Genomic DNA, 15,811 nt, shown 5'->3' with positions numbered 1-15,811 from the left:
CAGCCACCTCTCTCCTGCCTTTTTGTGTGCATCACGGGAGATACAAAGGTGAGTGACTCTTATCCCTAGAACCTCAGGGGAGGCCACCAGCTTCTCGTTTACAACCTTCCCACAGAACAAGTTAACCAGCCTTGGTGGAATGAGCATTTAGGGCACAACTTCCAAGACAGTGACATGCCAGTCCACAGAAGATCTTCCCTTTGCCAATAATTACATCGGTGTGTTTGTCTGAAGCTGGGGCTGTCCTTTTGAAATATTCCCATCCCCAAGTACTGCTGCTTGGTTCATGTTGTGAAGCAGCTGGATTCCTTAGAAATGGAAGCAGCCCCAAAGATCCCCTGTAAAATGTGCACCCAACGCTGTCCAGGCAGTAAGAGAAGCAGAGCTGTCAGAGGGGGCTGCACCACCTCTAATTTACACCACGCACCCAGGCAGCAGCATGCAGGCTCCTGACACTCACAAGCCCACGTGAATCCATGGCACGCTTCTTGTGCCACACAGTAAGTCGAATAGCTTCTGTACCTTCAGATTTGCTGCTGCACGACATCCCTCAGGTCTTTCAAATTACATTGCAATCTTTTCTAGCAATATAACTTTTCTTTCGCATCTTTTCATTGCTTAGCTTCTTTACCTTCTCTCCCCTTGCTGGCCTCTTTCCAAGCCTTCTGTATCCTCTACAAAACCTCACTGGTTTGTTTTTTAATTGTTTCTGCCTTCCCAATGCTCTTTCTCTCAGCAGCAACCTCAGGCCCCTCATTCTCATCACCCTGCTGCTGCCAGGTACACCATTAACCACTATTTCCCACTGGCCCTTCCAAAATGCTTCTCTAGGAACAATGCTCTGCTGTAAAACAGCTCTGCTCATCCATTTCTCTTTAGCTACCATTCCTTATTCTCATTTCTGATCTCTCCCTCAAACAGCTTACCCAGCTAACACACATTCCCTAGCATGGCCTGTGGTGGAGATCTGGAGGAGAGGGCATTGATCCACCTGGCAGCACCTCTGAATAGCTGCCATCAGCCTTGGCACACAGGATCAGTATGCACTTTGTCTGGGTGCTAAAAACCCCATGGGCGGGAGGGTGGAGGTAATTTCTGGGACCTGATTTGAGGCAGGAAAGGTGGGCAAAATGAAATATTGCAAGGAACAGGAAGATTCGGTGACTTGCTTGGTGGAATGCCTCGGCAGTAAGTTTAGGCACACACAAGACAGATCATTTCTTAAAAGCATAAAGGGAAAGACAGACTTCCCCAGCCTAGATGGGAAGAAGATTGTTCCTCTCCTGGATAAGGGAGAATTGTTGTTCATCCTTGTGAAACCATACAAAGAAAGAATTGAAGAGTTGCTAGTAGCCTCTCTATTGAGGTGGTCAAACTATCCAGCCCAAAGGTACTACAAGATCCATATGGCCAAGGCTCTTCTTACATTTATTCTTTGCTTTATCCACTTTGTACCTCCTGAAATAATGAAAAACATTTCAGTATTTTTACTATACTGTTACCTTTAATGTCACATGGTTTGGAGAGAAAAACAAACAACCAAACATCCAAACAACCTGCACCTAAGCCACCCAAATTGGGAATGACACCAAAATCAAGGAAATTCTGCACATCTACCTATTAACAGTATGGAATAAAAATTCTAATTCAATGGAAAATTGTCCTAAAACCCACTAAGGAAGGAACTTGATTACTGGAACTTGTCCAATCATGACCGAGAAGTGCAATCTTGTTAAATTTCTGACAAAAATGGCTGCCAAAGCTTCTAAGGCATCTTTCTGCTCTTGAGATCATGAGCATAAAAACAACTGAGACATGGTGGCCTGAGCGTTGTACTTCTTAACTCCAAAGCACTTGAGACTGCTATAGAAGTGAATATGGATTTGAATTTTATCTCTGCCCTGAATGCAGGTAATGAACTTGCTCATGATATGAAGAAGAAGAAAGGAAATTCTTTATTTCTCCAGGCAAATCATAACACAGCTTCCTATTTTTTGGTCAGAAATTTGGCATCGCTTTTCGCAGCCCCGTAACAATAATTGATTTTTTCTTACTATTATTATTTCAAAAGAGCCATGAAATGTCGTGTTTGTCAAATTCCAATGTGAATAGATATGCATCCATCATTAAGCTGAGTAACTAGTTATTGATGATGCTACACAAATTTCCTCAGAACAGTAATTTCTTTCAGAATTAGTTCTGCCATACAGTGACTAAACAGAGCTTCTGCGTGTTATTCTTCTACCCTTTTTGTCCCTCTTACCAACAGCCAGCCTGCTTCAATCATGTCTCTTTTGAAGCTGTGAGAGAGAGACATCATCTAGAAGTGTGAAGGTATTGCAAATAATTCAAATAAACATCCAGCAACAGAATGTAGCACTCATTTGTAAGGTCCAGTAAATGGTAGCTGATGAACTGATATCAAATAACAACAAGCACTTCTTTATGATGAAGTACCCCATATGTCAGGGGTATTTTGCACAGACAATGTGCAGAACTCTCTGTCCATTTGGAAGAATGGAATCCAACTTAGAAGAAAGGGATGCTGATGACACAGGAGGAATCCAAGAGCAAAGCTTCCTCTAATATAATGAATCTCAAATTGACACCCACAATCATAAGAAGTTCACTTGAAACAATTCCTGGTCTCCTAGGGAAATGAAAAGGAGATGGACTGGGTGTCAGCTGCCTGCTCTAGGCTCTAGATCCCTTGAGGTCATTGTACTAATTTCATATTGCAAAACATTGCCTATTGCCTAACTGCCACTTGTCAGAGGGAACTGGAATTATGACCCATTTATTTTTTCAGAGATAGAAGAAGCAAACACAGCACAGACCTGTGTCTGTCTGTAGTGCCTCACACAGAAGGGTTAAATCAGGTATAAACAGCCCTTTCCTGCACCACAGGGGTTATACAGCAGTCGGCTTTCAAGCGGTTCATATACACTGTGAACAGATAAAAAACTGCAGTGAGATGTGACGGCTTTCAAGAAGTACCACTATGGTTTTGCCTTCCCTCTGATACACAGAGGGAACGCAGCCTGGAAATAACACTTGTCGTGGTCTTGAAAAAGAAGGAATCCCACAGTCACAGAAATTTTGGGAACCACTCTTTCCAGGTGTGCCTCCTTCCTCTCCAATACCAACCATTCTAGTGACTCTGAAGGGATGTCAAGGGAGAGTTTGCAGTCTACCTTTCTTGTAACACCTTTCTTATCAGAGTGTCCGAACATCATGTCTGCAGCAGGTACTGTGCCAAAGCAGCACTGACACATCAGCTTCAGCCAGGTGGTGCTTCAGATGCTGAAGTAACATACTCCCTGAGGGTTAACAAAGAGGTATTTCTACCTGAGGCAAATGACAATGACCATGACTGTCAATCAAGGTCTTCTACCACTGATCCTTTTTATAGGAAATATACAGGGTACAATTTTTACTTGTTTGGAGTAGCACACTGCCAAAAGCTGCTTGCATTCAGTGTACAGAAACACATCTTAACATTGCCATTAGGCACATGAAGGTGTTACTATTGCTAAAGTTATTCTTCTGATTCCAGTTGTATGGCTCCCTGGTATTTCTCTGTGAGTTTTGCCATGCTACAAAGCAGACTAATCTATTTAGAAAAACCTTGTAAGTCAATGACATAGAGTCAGACAGCAAACCTGGGGTGATTTCCCAGCGTCACTTAACATCCAGGGATACCAGGATTATGTTTTGCAGGATAAGAAAGTCTTCAAACAGGACTGACCAGAGCATTCTGCACTCCAGTAATTCTGATGCATGTACTCAGAATGAAAACTACTAAGAACACCTCTTTTTCAATTAAACTTTAACCAGCTATAACAACAGCAACAACAAGCCTTTTTTAGTTCTGCTTATGTCTTCTCAATGTTTCAAACTCACATTCCTTACCTGATTACTACTCAAGGGTGAAATAATCTCTGATAGTTTTGTTTTGATATTTATCAAGACCGATGGTCATGCTTTACTTGTGGAGAATCCTCCAAAAGGCCAGAATAACCTTAGAGGTCACGTATTGCATGGTAAGCAGTGTCAGGTGCAATATTTATTTATGGAAACCACACTGTCTTCATGCACTGAAGTGCAAGTATGTGCTCCTCTGCATTCTCACTCTAACTGAGCTATGTCTGCTGTTCTTTAGGTCTCCACAGATCCCATCTATGCCACTAAAGGTGTGTCTTTATATCTGACACAGTAAGATTGTGCTAGTTACGCTTATCTTTGGCCATCAACAGACAAATTATGAAAACACTGAATAATTATATTTAACAACTTTATCACTCATTAGGATGACTGTAACACATTTAGCTCTGACTACAGAAGCATTATTGTTTCCACACAAGATAAATTCAACAAACACAGAAAGTTATTTATTGTATCCTGTGGCTTACAACAGGCTTGAGTCTTTGTATCTCAAAAGAGGGGAATCCACTATATGTTCTGATTACACTTGTTTGCCTCAGCAATGTATAAATACCCAGAAATGTGCAGGCATTGCACGGCTGTCAATACATATCTCATATATTGTCCATAAAATCTTGTATATGGTTTGTGTATCATTGACACCGAATGCAATAAATTAATTTGTCAATGTCCAATACTTATTGCATTGATTAAATGCATACAGTTTTCTCCCAGCTCTGGCTTAGGAGTGACTGCAAGCACAGCACAGGGTCCTTCAGGGCAATTCCTGAAAGATGTCAGCGCTTGTGTCCACTTCCAATGTTTTTTCCACAAACAGCTAGAGACGCTTGTCATATCCATCTGTTCTTATTGCCTTTACAAGAGCAACATGGTCCATATCAGAATCATTTCTTGTAATATATCTGTTTAGATGTGTTGTTCTTGCTACCCATTGGTTTAATACCACATGGCCTGTATTGCAAGGAATGCACGGTAGCTCTTTCTCATCAACCTTGTCCATCATTCCGTACCATCCAGAGTCTTGCCATCCCCTTATTCAGAGACCTAGATCATTTATGAGTGTGTTGAGAAATAAAAGTCTTACCTGGTCCCTCTCTCCACTGTAACAACAGTTAAGAATCACAATAATTTTCCCTTCTAAATACTGGCATCATTCACATACCTTTTACGTAATGCTTAAAGAACTTTATTTAGATGTAAATATGCCAGAACTAACCATTCTCCTTCTACATCTTGCCATCAAATTTTAAGGGAAAAGAAACTGCACTGAAAATATTAATTTTATATGCAACCTAAAAAAAAAGCATGGCAATACCTTTTGAAAGACCCCAGGTCCATACATCCTATTTCAAGGCTCAGGAAATTAATGCCTAAGGCTAAGAATGTGCTTACCTATAGTTCTGATAAGGGATTAAATCACACATTTGCTCTCCTGAAGTAAAGGAGTAAAACTCCTGCAGCCTTTAGACCAGATCTCTGATCACATTTCAAAGAATGTTGTCACTTTTAACTCTCTCTTCCTGAAATTGTTTTCTAGGGCTTTCTTCTGCCTAATAGGTCAGGAACATCTGCTAGAACAGGAAAAAAATTATTACTACAAGTATTAAAAAGAAGTAAAATGTGACAACTCAAAAAATACAAAACATGCATTCTGCAAACTCAGTCTATATCTGAGGAAGAAGTAGTATAATTTACTGCTGTCAGATCATTGTTTAGCATTACCATTATCATTTTATTACTTCCTTATCACATTTTATTAGGTTATTAACTCAGAAGGTTCTCCCCACAATCTCAAACAGCGCAGTGCACCTCCAGACATACTCACAGCTGCATGTCCTGTTTCGAAAGGCACAGCCTTGTTATGGACAGGAGCTCAGCCAGTGCCATGCCTTTTGATATTGCAGCCTGGCATGACACAATCCTCCCACTCCGGAGATGGGAGTGCAGCTTGCTCCACCCACACTCCCAGAGGGACAATGTGGGCCAGGCAGCTCGTTTTAAATCCTGATGTTTTGATGAAAGTATCAAACTAAAGCTCACAGTGCAGCTCAGTGATAGTGCAGCACAGATCCTGCCCTTCAGCCCAGAGCCTGCTGGCAGGAGACTGGGAGCAACGGCTGAGGACCGGATAGCTGCATTTGTCCTTGGGACAAACCCTTGAGCTGCCCCTAAATTCTGCATTCTTTGTATCCAGTATCAATGGGAATCCTTCTTCCCAAGATTTGTTAGCCTCCCCCTGGTGAGGCCATTGAAGCATGTCTAGCCCTAAACTTTAGCAGGGCAATTCTATCAACAAGTAATTTGTCTTTCTGGCACCTGGATATCACTCAGAGCTTGCTTGTTAGCTGCTGTCTTACGGTCTTAAGCTGCACTGGGGGAGGTTTATGTTAAACATTAGAAAGAATTTCTTCACAAAAATGGTGATTAGACATTGGAATGAGATGCCCAGGGAGGTACTGTAGTCACTGTCCATGAAGGTGTTTATGGAAAGACTGGACATGGTACTCAGTGCCATAGTACTCAGTGCCACGGTCTGGTTGACATGGTGGTGTTCGGACGCAGGTTGGGCTTCATGATCTCAGAGGTCTTTTCCAACCTAATTGATTCTGTGACTGTTTCACGGATTAAATCTTCCTTCTTGTTGATTAGGCTTGAAAGCAGACAAAGATCAAACATCAGAGAACATCCTTTCCTGAGAAAATTTTTCCAAATTCCGCATTTCACAGCCGAGGAGCGATCCCAGGCCCCGCCGCTGCCGGGCCGCGCTCTCTGTGGGCCGGGATGTGGCTACCCGGGCCCGGGCGCGGCGCTGCCGGAGGCGGCCGCTGGGGGCTCCCGCTCTCCCGCGGCCCATCCCGCCATTGCCGGGCATGGAGGGCGAGAGTACCTCGGCCCTGCTCTCGGGCTTCGTGTTCGGCGCCCTCGCCTTCCAGCACCTCAGCACCGACTCGGACACGGTGGGTGCCGCGGGAGGGCCGGGCCGGGCCGGGGGGAGACGAGGGAGGGAGAGGCCGCCCCCCCCGCGGAACGCTGCCGCCGGGCCTCCCCTGACCGGCCCCGCCGGGAGAGCGCCCGGGCTCGGGGTTGTCCCGCCCCGCCGCGCCCTGGGGTCGCTTTGTGTGCGAGCGGCGGAAAAACGTGGATGTTCCGTGTTCGAACGAGGCGAGCGGCGGCTGCAGCGCCGTGTCCGCCCCGCGCCGAGCACAGCGCTGGCCAGGCCGCCTGGCCCCAGCCTCGGCGGGCAGCACCCGCACGGGAGCCATGGGAAACCGACGAGCACACAGCACTGCGTGACTGAGGATTTTTTCCTAACTGTGGGCTAGTACTGAAAAATGAGCCAGAACCTACTCAGAAAAAAACAAAAACAAACAAAAAAAACCCCAAACAAACAAAAAAACCCCCCACGTTCATTTTGACAGCATTTTTCCTCTCCTGAAGAAAGCATTTACACTTAATACTAGAGGGGAAATCGTCATAGAATATGCTGAGTTGGAAGGGACCCACAAGGATCATAGAGTCCAACTTTTGGCACCGTAAAGGACACTCCAAGAATCCCACCATGTGCCTGTGAGGGTGTTGTCCAAACGCTTCTTGAACTCTGCCAGGCTTTGGTGCTGTGACCACTTCCCTGGGGAGCCTGTTCCAGTGCCCAAATACCCTCTGGGGGAAAAGCCTTTTTCTGATATCCAACCTAAACCTTCCCCAACTCAGCTTTATGTCGCTCCCTCGGGTCCTGTCATGATCGGTAGAGGAAAGAGATCAGTGTCTGTCACTCCACTTCTTCTCTTGAGGCAGCTGTACACTGCATTGAGGTCTCCCCTCACTCTCCTCCAGGCTGAATGGACCAAGTGACCTCAGCCACTCCTGGTATGGCTCTCCCTCTAGAACCTTCACCATCTTTGCAGCCCTCCTTTGGACACTTTCTAAAAGCTTTGTATTTTTCTTACATTGTGGCACCCTAAACTGCACAAAGGAATGGGGGTGAGGCCACACCAGCACCAAGGAGAGCAGGAGTGTCTGTGCTACTGTTGATATGATTTTTTTTTTTCTCTTCCCCTCTAAAGGAAGGTTTTCTCCTCGGAGATGTGAAAGGTGAAGCCAAGAACAGCATTACAGACTCACAAATGGATGATGTTGAAGTTGTTTATACAATCGGTTAGTGTGTCTGCATTTTTCATACCCTGCTTGGTTTCAGGCAGTAAATGACAGCTTTCAGTTTTGAGAGATAGCAGTCAAAACCCTACTGCAAGACCAAAGCTGCAAGATCCTACACGCCACACTGATGTAAAAAAAACTTCCAACCAACCAACGAAAAACACATGGGTTATTTTGTAACATTTTTAACTGCTAAAAAAATTACAATTTTACTGCAGAAAACACAGTAATTTAAAAGAAATAATAGTTTTAGTTCTTTGAATGGCTACTCTTTGAGGATTATCTTGTTACATTAAACATAATTTAGGCTTTAGACTCCTTGTCTTGGCTACATCACAAACTCCTGGACTACAGTTGCCCTGGAAAAGCTTGGTCTATTCAGTGATGTGAATTGTAGTGCATTAGCATGCATTACCGCATTTGGAGCTTATAAAATTCTGGGTGTGAAGGCTGCAAACTCTTTAATAATTTCACTAAGCAGATGCCAGATGTATTTTTATTTATCATCTTGATGTTGATCGGAGTGGATGTGCACTGAGTAACTCAATGAAATCTTTCATACTACAAGCTCCTACACTCAGCAGAAGGGAGAGAAAAATAAAGTACCTAACTTGATTTTTCAGTTGACCGAGTAGAATAATATACAAAAAAATATAGTTTACGTAAGTGGTTCCCTTTACCTTTGACAAAATTAATTAGAATATATTTTTAAAATATTTCCTTTCTTCACCTTATTAATTTAGATGTTAATGCATTTGATTTTAAGAAATACAGAATTATTTCTTGATCATTCTATCAGTTTAATGCTGATCATAGCATGCAGAAGAATACACATCTTGAGCTGATGAACCCAGAGTAATATTAATTTCTCTTTCCAGATATACAGAAGCATATTCCATGCTACCAGTTGTTCAGGTAAGAATCTTAAGTAAACAGATATGCAAAAGTTAAAATTAACCCTAACTTCAACTCTTCAAGAGTTAAACTTATATTGCCTGAGAAAATCACCCAGCTATAACTATAGTAGCCATAACAACCTCTTGGAATTACAGATTAAAAATGCCTTATGTTATTCCTGTTTTGGTTTGGGTTTTTTTTTTTTTCCTTTGGTTTGTTTTGTTGGTGGTTTTGGGTTTTTTGGTGGTTTTTTTTGTTTGGTTTGGTTATTTTGGGGGGGGGGGGTTGTGTGTGTGTTTGTCTATGCATATAAAAATGGAGATAAGGCATACTGCACTGGTGAGCTATGATACCATATAAACTACAGAACAATGTCAACACACTAAAAACAAAGCATTCTATACATTCTAACCCCTCACCCTTAATAATATTAATTAAAAAAAAAAAAAAGTGAAATGATTCCCAGCACGCTAGAGTTATTTTTACAGTACAATTTCTTGCCCTCTAATTGCCCAAATTTTCTTCCAGCTTTTACAATTCTGCAGGAGAACTGAATGAACTTGCCCTGAAGAAAATACTATCAGGCTGTAAGAAGGTATTTTAGTTTCAAATCTAAACCATACTGAGGAGCTCACTCAAATTGTGGAGGCTGTTCTGGATACCTCTTGTATCAAGGTTTTTTCTTTTTAAACCTTTTATAGTCACTCATGCTGCTGGTCAAGGCAGCTACATCTTTTTCCTCCTTAAAAAACAGTTTAGCTTATCTTTGACTAGAGTTTACTTACATATGTGTCACAACTTTATTTTTAATTGTTAATTTCTCAAGTGAACACTTCAAGTATCCCATAGGAATTCCACCAATTTCTCCCTTAAGAGCAGATGAGGTCAGCTCACAAGTGGTTAAGGACCACTTCATCAAAAAAACTTAAGTCTTTTCCACAGAACAAAGTTTGACAAGGGGAAAGTAGAAGCTGAAAAGAAACAAACAACAAAACAGAAGAAAGTTTGCAGTTTCAGCTTGAACACAAGCTCAGAAACAGGCCAATTCAACACATGGTTTTGAAGGAAATAAGATGAGAATTAAGCTTAGCAACTTTAAGGGTTTCAAGTTAACTAACTGCTTGAACATGTACCTATTAGCAAACAATTCAGACATGACTTTGCACTGAATCAAACTTGCTTCAGTGTGACAATCACATACTGTGATTCAACAGTAACTGTGAATTTTCTTCTGCCTGCAGAGTGTAATAGGATGGTACAAATTCAGACGCAACACAGACCAGACCATGACATTCCGGGAAAGACTTCTTCATAAAAACCTGCAGTCACACCTATCAAATCAGGGGCTTGTATTCCTCCTTTTAACCTCTAGTGTGATGACAGAAAGTTGTTCTACTTACAGACTGGAACATGCCCTACATCGGCCTCAGGAAGGGTAATTGGTTTGTTTTCTATAGCATGTGCTAAAACTTAAAAGTTTCTCTACTTTGTTGCAACGGAATCAGTAACACTGTTTATTTTACTCTTGAAACTTACACGTTTAGTAAGATTACTCCTTATGCTGCCAGAGCCCAACTGAAGGCTTACCCTGGAACTCTGTTCTGGGATTGTCCTTTTATCTGTAGTGCCAGCATCACCAGGCAGACACCGTCAGTTTATTTACACACAAACTGCTCCTGATCAAATTGTTTTGTGTACAGGACTTCAACTATACATGGTGTGCATCAAAATATTTAAATTGGTGTTAACTTGGTCTTCAGAGACATCCTGCCCGCAGGCTAGGCTTACCAATCGCTGCATTTGTGTGTGCTGTACTCAGAAAGCGCGGAAAATTATGGGCATTGCTCAGCTTCTGGTTGCTCTTGGACTTTGCCTTCAGCTTCATCTGTATGTGATGTAATACATTTAGCAAGGACCAACTGCACTGCAACCCTCCCCATGGATCCTGAATGGTCACGAACTTTTAACTCTCAAAGAGAGATCTTTGGATGCTAATACATCACGTTTTCACACTTCTGCATTTTAAGTCTTTTCCAGAAAGTCCCTTTGGTGGTTACCAACTTGGGCATGGCAGAACAGCAAGGTTACAGAACAGTGTCTGGTTCCTGTGTATCCTCTGGTTTTGTGAGAGCTGTGAGACAACACAGGTACAATACATGTCGTACTTACTGATAGCTGTAGCTTCCCATCACTGTAACTACACTTACCTTTCTATAAATGCATTTAAGTGCTTTTGCAAATGCTACAGCCATACCTTGCTCACTTGTTGACCAGTTTTCTGCAATTATTTACCATTCCAGCATACTTGGAAATTAATTCAGGCCCATACTTTGCCAGGAGCTGTCTGTCTCAACACAGGCACCTGGCATTGAAGTTCAAAATGCTTCTTTACTCATTAAAGCTCCAACTAAGTGCTGGGATAACTAACTTGCAATTATGCAGTTATACTCTTGGTTCACAGGTCAGAATTCTTCCATGAAGATGGGTCCTTACAAGAGGTTCATAAGATAAATGAAATGTATGCCACCTTGCAGGAGGAACTGAAGGTAAGCCAGGCACACCTGCCTCACCTTCAGCAGTTCTACAAAACCAAGGCAACCAAGGGCTACAACACCTCGCACTGCATGAGAAACAAAGCCATGTTTTGGAAGGACAAATTGAAAGATCAGGGAGTTCTGTTTACTGTGCTGCACATTATATTCTCCAAGTTGAAGGCTTAAGTTCCCATTTGATGAAAGTACAATGTTAAATCTTCAAGTCCACTAATAAGTTCTCACAAGAGGATTATTGTGAGGGAGTACTATCTGTAGTTTGTTAGATCTCCTTTGCCTAAATGGGAACAAATAAAATATCTCGCACCTCATCCAACACAAGGTTTAAGTTCTGTCAAATCCACCTCTGTATCATTACTTAAGCTTTTTACTACTTTGTGTCCAACTTAACCATGAGTACCTTTAAGGATTTTGCAACAATTCTAAAGTCAGCTGCTGTGAATACTGTTAACCTGATCGCACGCTCTTCTTCTTGCAGAAAATATGCTTTACAGTAGAAGTCAGTGAACGATCTGTAGAGAAACTCTTAGCAGAGGTGAGCCAATTAAAAGAAGAAATAAAGAGGAAAAAGCAACAAAATTGTTCAGGTAAGTTAACCAAATGTGATGCAAGTCTTGCCCTTCCAAAGCTGACTCAAGTGGCAGAAGCAGAAAACACTTCTGAACGTGAGGCAGCCAAAACAGCAGTGGTGCAAGACATTCTGCAACTCTGACTTTTTTTCCCCCCCCAGGAGAAGACAGAAACCACCCAGGAGAGCCAAAGGAGAATGTTCTCCTTTGTCAGGCACTGCAAACATTTTTCCCCAATTCTGGACTTCAGACATGCATTGTTTCCTTCAAAGGCCAACAGATATCCAAGAACTGCTGTAACATAGACCATCATATTAACGTCATGGACAAACTGACTCTCATGGTAGAGGAAAGAGACTTCACTGAAGCTGAAACAAGGCATCTAAACAAGCGTAAATTCAGAGGGACCACAACAGTTACAAAATCATTCAAGAAATCCAGATCATTGCAGCTTCACCAAGAATCACTTCAAGACCAAGAGGACAGTGACCAGGAAAGGAAGCTTACACTGAGTAGCACTGAAACAGATGAGGATTTGTTTGAAAAAAACAGAGATTCAAATGAATACCCACATTCTCCTACTTTCTGATCTGTCAGATGACTTCACACCAAAAGCTACTGCCAGTGTATTCCAGTGATGTATCAATCTATAGCACTGCACGGATGTATATAACCAGGCATTTTTGCAGGTTGGGGTTTTTTCCCCAGTGCACGAATCCTGTTCAGCATAAAGACAAGTCCAAGATGACATTCCCTCACTTTGCCTTCCAGAGTTCCATCTGTATTCTCTCTCTCAGGGTTCAAAGACTATGCCACAGGATGCTATCAGACAGATAAGCATGTCACATACTGCCTCAAAGTGATACAGGCTGTTGTTGAAGAAGCAATGCTACCCTCCTGATGCAGGGAGCATCAAATGAACACATAACAGAATTAGCTGTCTACATGAACCGCCACAACTTAAATACATTTATTAGTCCTCGGGAAACCAGTACTTGTTTACTTCCCCCCCATCTTACAACCCAGCAAGGGCAAAAACAGCCACCTGAGCTTTAGTAAGACCTGTGAACAGAGAAAGGGGTCCATATAGCTGCCAGTTTCTATTATTGCTTTAATCTTTCATACTTCCTTCAGACAATAAATTTTAGAGACTTCATTAAAATTTTTTTTTAAAAGACTGATATCTACCCTCAGTCTACCACACATTATACTAGCAAACCACATTTCCAGCAAACAAATACATAAACATGAAACAGTTTTATTGTTTATTTCTTTACAGCATATCACTCCAGATACTTGATATTACATAGCTTGGGGTCTGTGAGAAATTGTGGATTCTTAAACATAACTGGCATAAATCCTGTTAAAAAAAAAAAAAGATGGAGGTGTTCTTAGTAGAAAAGTAGCCTTGAGTTAGAAAACTCGAAAGCAAAATCATACTTACCAAATACATGAGCTCTTTTAATGGCTTTTGTAATTTCCTTCTGCTTCTTGTTGCACAAGCCTAAAGGGATGAATTATTTTCAAGACTAAGCAAGTCATTAGTCTAAAGGGTGAAAGAGATATTAGTGACAATTCCCTCTAGCTTTGATTAAGTCTTTCTAGAAAAATGCACGTGTGCTTTTACTGTTAAATACAAAATGCATAAAATTAAGGGATATTTTAATTCCTTGATGCAGGCTACTAAGTCAGGGGAATACTGTTACAAAATGTATAGAGTTAGGACTGGTTACTTTCAGAAAGACTGCTGATGCACACTTACTTAGACTCACAAAAACATTATTATTATTATTAACCCGTAAATGATTTAATTTAATACTTCACATACCTGTGATATGTCTGCCATAAATGGAGCCAGTATATGGAGAAACAAACTGGGAAAGAAGCTACTTAAAATTAAGAAAACCAAAGTCAGTTTAAGAACTTTTTTTTTTAGCTTTATATTACTACTTGCACCCTGTTTTTTATTTTTTTCATCCGTTTTTACATAACTCAGTACTACCTGAAGAAAAAAGTACACCTTGGAACCAGACAGTATTTTCTGTGGAATAGCTGTCATGCTTTGTGGCAGCTGAATTGTAACCAAGGACTCTCTTTGTTAAACAACAAAGTTGTCACACTCATACATGAAGAGTAGATTAAACATCTTGTCATGACCACATTATTTGGTCCTTAATCTGCACACATTCTTACTCTTAAGTTCTAAACCCCTACACATATGAATGGATTTTCTTTTTTTTTTAAACCAACTACCTTCATCCAAGGACAGCAATTTTCAAACTCACCTGCACATTCTTATAGTCCACATTTATTCCACATAAGACACATCTCTTTGGAGGGTCTTTATAGGGGTTCTCCATTTGTATGGGCTGAAATTAGAGAAATAGTAACATCTGTAAGCTTCATGAGAAAACAGAGAACATTTATTACTTTTAATCCTTTGATCAATATTTTTCTTGAAACCAAAAGAGATATTTAGTGCACCACTGAAGTTTTTCAATAACTTTATTAACTCACTGCATGGTACCTTGCAACCTAAAAGACTTCTCACAAGTAAACAGTCTTTCATATTTAGTAACAATGACACTAACAACTCTATTCAATCATTCAGCAAGATAGTGCTGACACCTTCTACTTGGAAGTCAAGATCTATGCAAGCTGGTAGAAAGGTAGCTCTGTCTGATAAGCCACAAGAATTTTTTTTAATAATTTCAAAGCAAATAGTCTCAGGAAGCTCCTGTGTGCTCACACACTTTCTGAAGTGAGAGAGTCACAATTATGTCCCAAGGACTGAAAGCTTCCTCAAGCTTCAGAATACACCCAGCACCAAATTCTTACAAGATATGAAAGGCAACGTTTCACTTTTCACAGAGTGACAGAATTGTCAGTGTTGGAAGGGACCTCTGGAGATCCAACCCCCTGCCAAGGCAAGGTCACCTGGAGCAGGTCACACAGGAACACATCCAGGTGGGGTTGGAATGTCTCCAGAGAGGGAGACCCCACCACCTCCCCGGGCAGCTGTTCCAGGAGTCTGCCAGCCTCAGTGTAAAGGGGTTTTTCCTCGTGCTGAGGTGAAACTTCCTGCGGTTTTAGTTTATGGCCATTAGTCCCTTGTCCTGTCGCTGGCTCCCCATCCGAGTTACTGAGACAGCAGGTTTAACAGGCTCTAGCTAAGATATTGGAATACAGATCGGTGGGGCTTTAACTTCCAGCGTCTGGTGACCTCCCTCTGCGCGGCGCTCCCCAGAATGGATTCGAGGTTTTGAGGAGACCGAGCTACACAGCGACCACAGCAAAGCGTTTCCAGCCACCGCTGGTACCTTGCAGAGGGGGAGCAGCGGGACAGCAAGGCGGGGCAGGTCGGGTAAGCCTCACCTGGTCCGAGCGCTCAGACTGCCCCTCATGCTGCAGGCGGCACGGCCGCGCCCACAGCGCCACTGCAAGGGAGAGAGCGACAGGGTTAGCGGCGGCGCGGCGCGACAGCCGGGACACGCGAACGTCCCCGGCCGCTGGGGACAGAGGCGAACGGGGAAACGGGAGGGACGCACCGGGAACCAGGCGCTGCCAGGGCCTCCGCGCCACCACGACTTGCGCCGCCATGACACCCACACCCCGCACCGCCACTTCCCCCCTCGCGTCACTGCCGCCGGAGACTCGCTGACCAATAGCAGAGCCGTCTTCCCGACTCTGGGC

The 15,811-nt window shown here is 42.5% G+C and overlaps 2 protein-coding genes across 2 annotated transcripts; one reads left to right on the top strand and one right to left on the bottom strand.

The window, feature by feature from the left end:
• Positions 1-6,805: 6,805 nt before the first annotated feature.
• On the top strand, positions 6,806-13,217 carry ABRAXAS1 (abraxas 1, BRCA1 A complex subunit). Its single transcript, XM_082282407.1, has 9 exons — positions 6,806-6,902; positions 8,010-8,100; positions 8,979-9,015; positions 9,526-9,592; positions 10,239-10,432; positions 11,025-11,144; positions 11,459-11,543; positions 12,028-12,136; positions 12,280-13,217. Exons 1-9 carry the CDS (start codon positions 6,816-6,818, stop codon positions 12,705-12,707), a joined length of 1,218 nt encoding a protein of 405 aa, XP_082138533.1. The 5' UTR covers positions 6,806-6,815; the 3' UTR covers positions 12,708-13,217.
• Positions 13,218-13,356: 139 nt separating this feature from the next.
• On the bottom strand, positions 13,357-15,749 carry MRPS18C (mitochondrial ribosomal protein S18C). The gene is made up of 6 exons (XM_082282408.1): positions 15,667-15,749; positions 15,494-15,555; positions 14,404-14,487; positions 13,947-14,004; positions 13,563-13,622; positions 13,357-13,478 (listed from the first exon to the last, which is right to left on the bottom strand). Exons 1-6 carry the CDS (start codon positions 15,716-15,718, stop codon positions 13,402-13,404), a joined length of 393 nt encoding a protein of 130 aa, XP_082138534.1. The 5' UTR covers positions 15,719-15,749; the 3' UTR covers positions 13,357-13,401.
• Positions 15,750-15,811: the final 62 nt, after the last annotated feature.

The sequence above is a fragment of the Coloeus monedula genome (assembly GCF_965178545.1).
Source record: "Coloeus monedula genome assembly, chromosome: 5".
NCBI classification, from domain to species: Eukaryota; Metazoa; Chordata; class Aves; order Passeriformes; family Corvidae; genus Coloeus; species Coloeus monedula.
This window is presented reverse-complemented; position numbering and strand designations above follow the sequence as displayed.

What these genes read in the sequence shown, in the direction of transcription:
- MRPS18C (XM_082282408.1), bottom strand. Translation starts at nt 15,718, where the DNA reads ATGGCGGCGCAAGTCGTGGTGGCGCGGAGGCCCTGGCAGCGCCTGGTT. An exon ending in CTGGCAGCGCCTGGTTCCCG is followed by an intron (nt 15,556 to 15,666) that starts GTGCGTCCCTCC and finishes TCTCCCTTGCAG; the next exon opens with TGGCGCTGTGGGCGCGGCCG. An exon ending in TGGACTATAAGAATGTGCAG is followed by an intron (nt 14,005 to 14,403) that starts GTGAGTTTGAAA and finishes AATTTTAAGTAG; the next exon opens with CTTCTTTCCCAGTTTGTTTC.
- ABRAXAS1 (XM_082282407.1), top strand. Translation starts at nt 6,816, where the DNA reads ATGGAGGGCGAGAGTACCTCGGCCCTGCTCTCGGGCTTCGTGTTCGGC. An exon ending in TCAGCACCGACTCGGACACG is followed by an intron (nt 6,903 to 8,009) that starts GTGGGTGCCGCG and finishes TCCCCTCTAAAG; the next exon opens with GAAGGTTTTCTCCTCGGAGA. An exon ending in CCTTGCAGGAGGAACTGAAG is followed by an intron (nt 11,544 to 12,027) that starts GTAAGCCAGGCA and finishes TTCTTCTTGCAG; the next exon opens with AAAATATGCTTTACAGTAGA.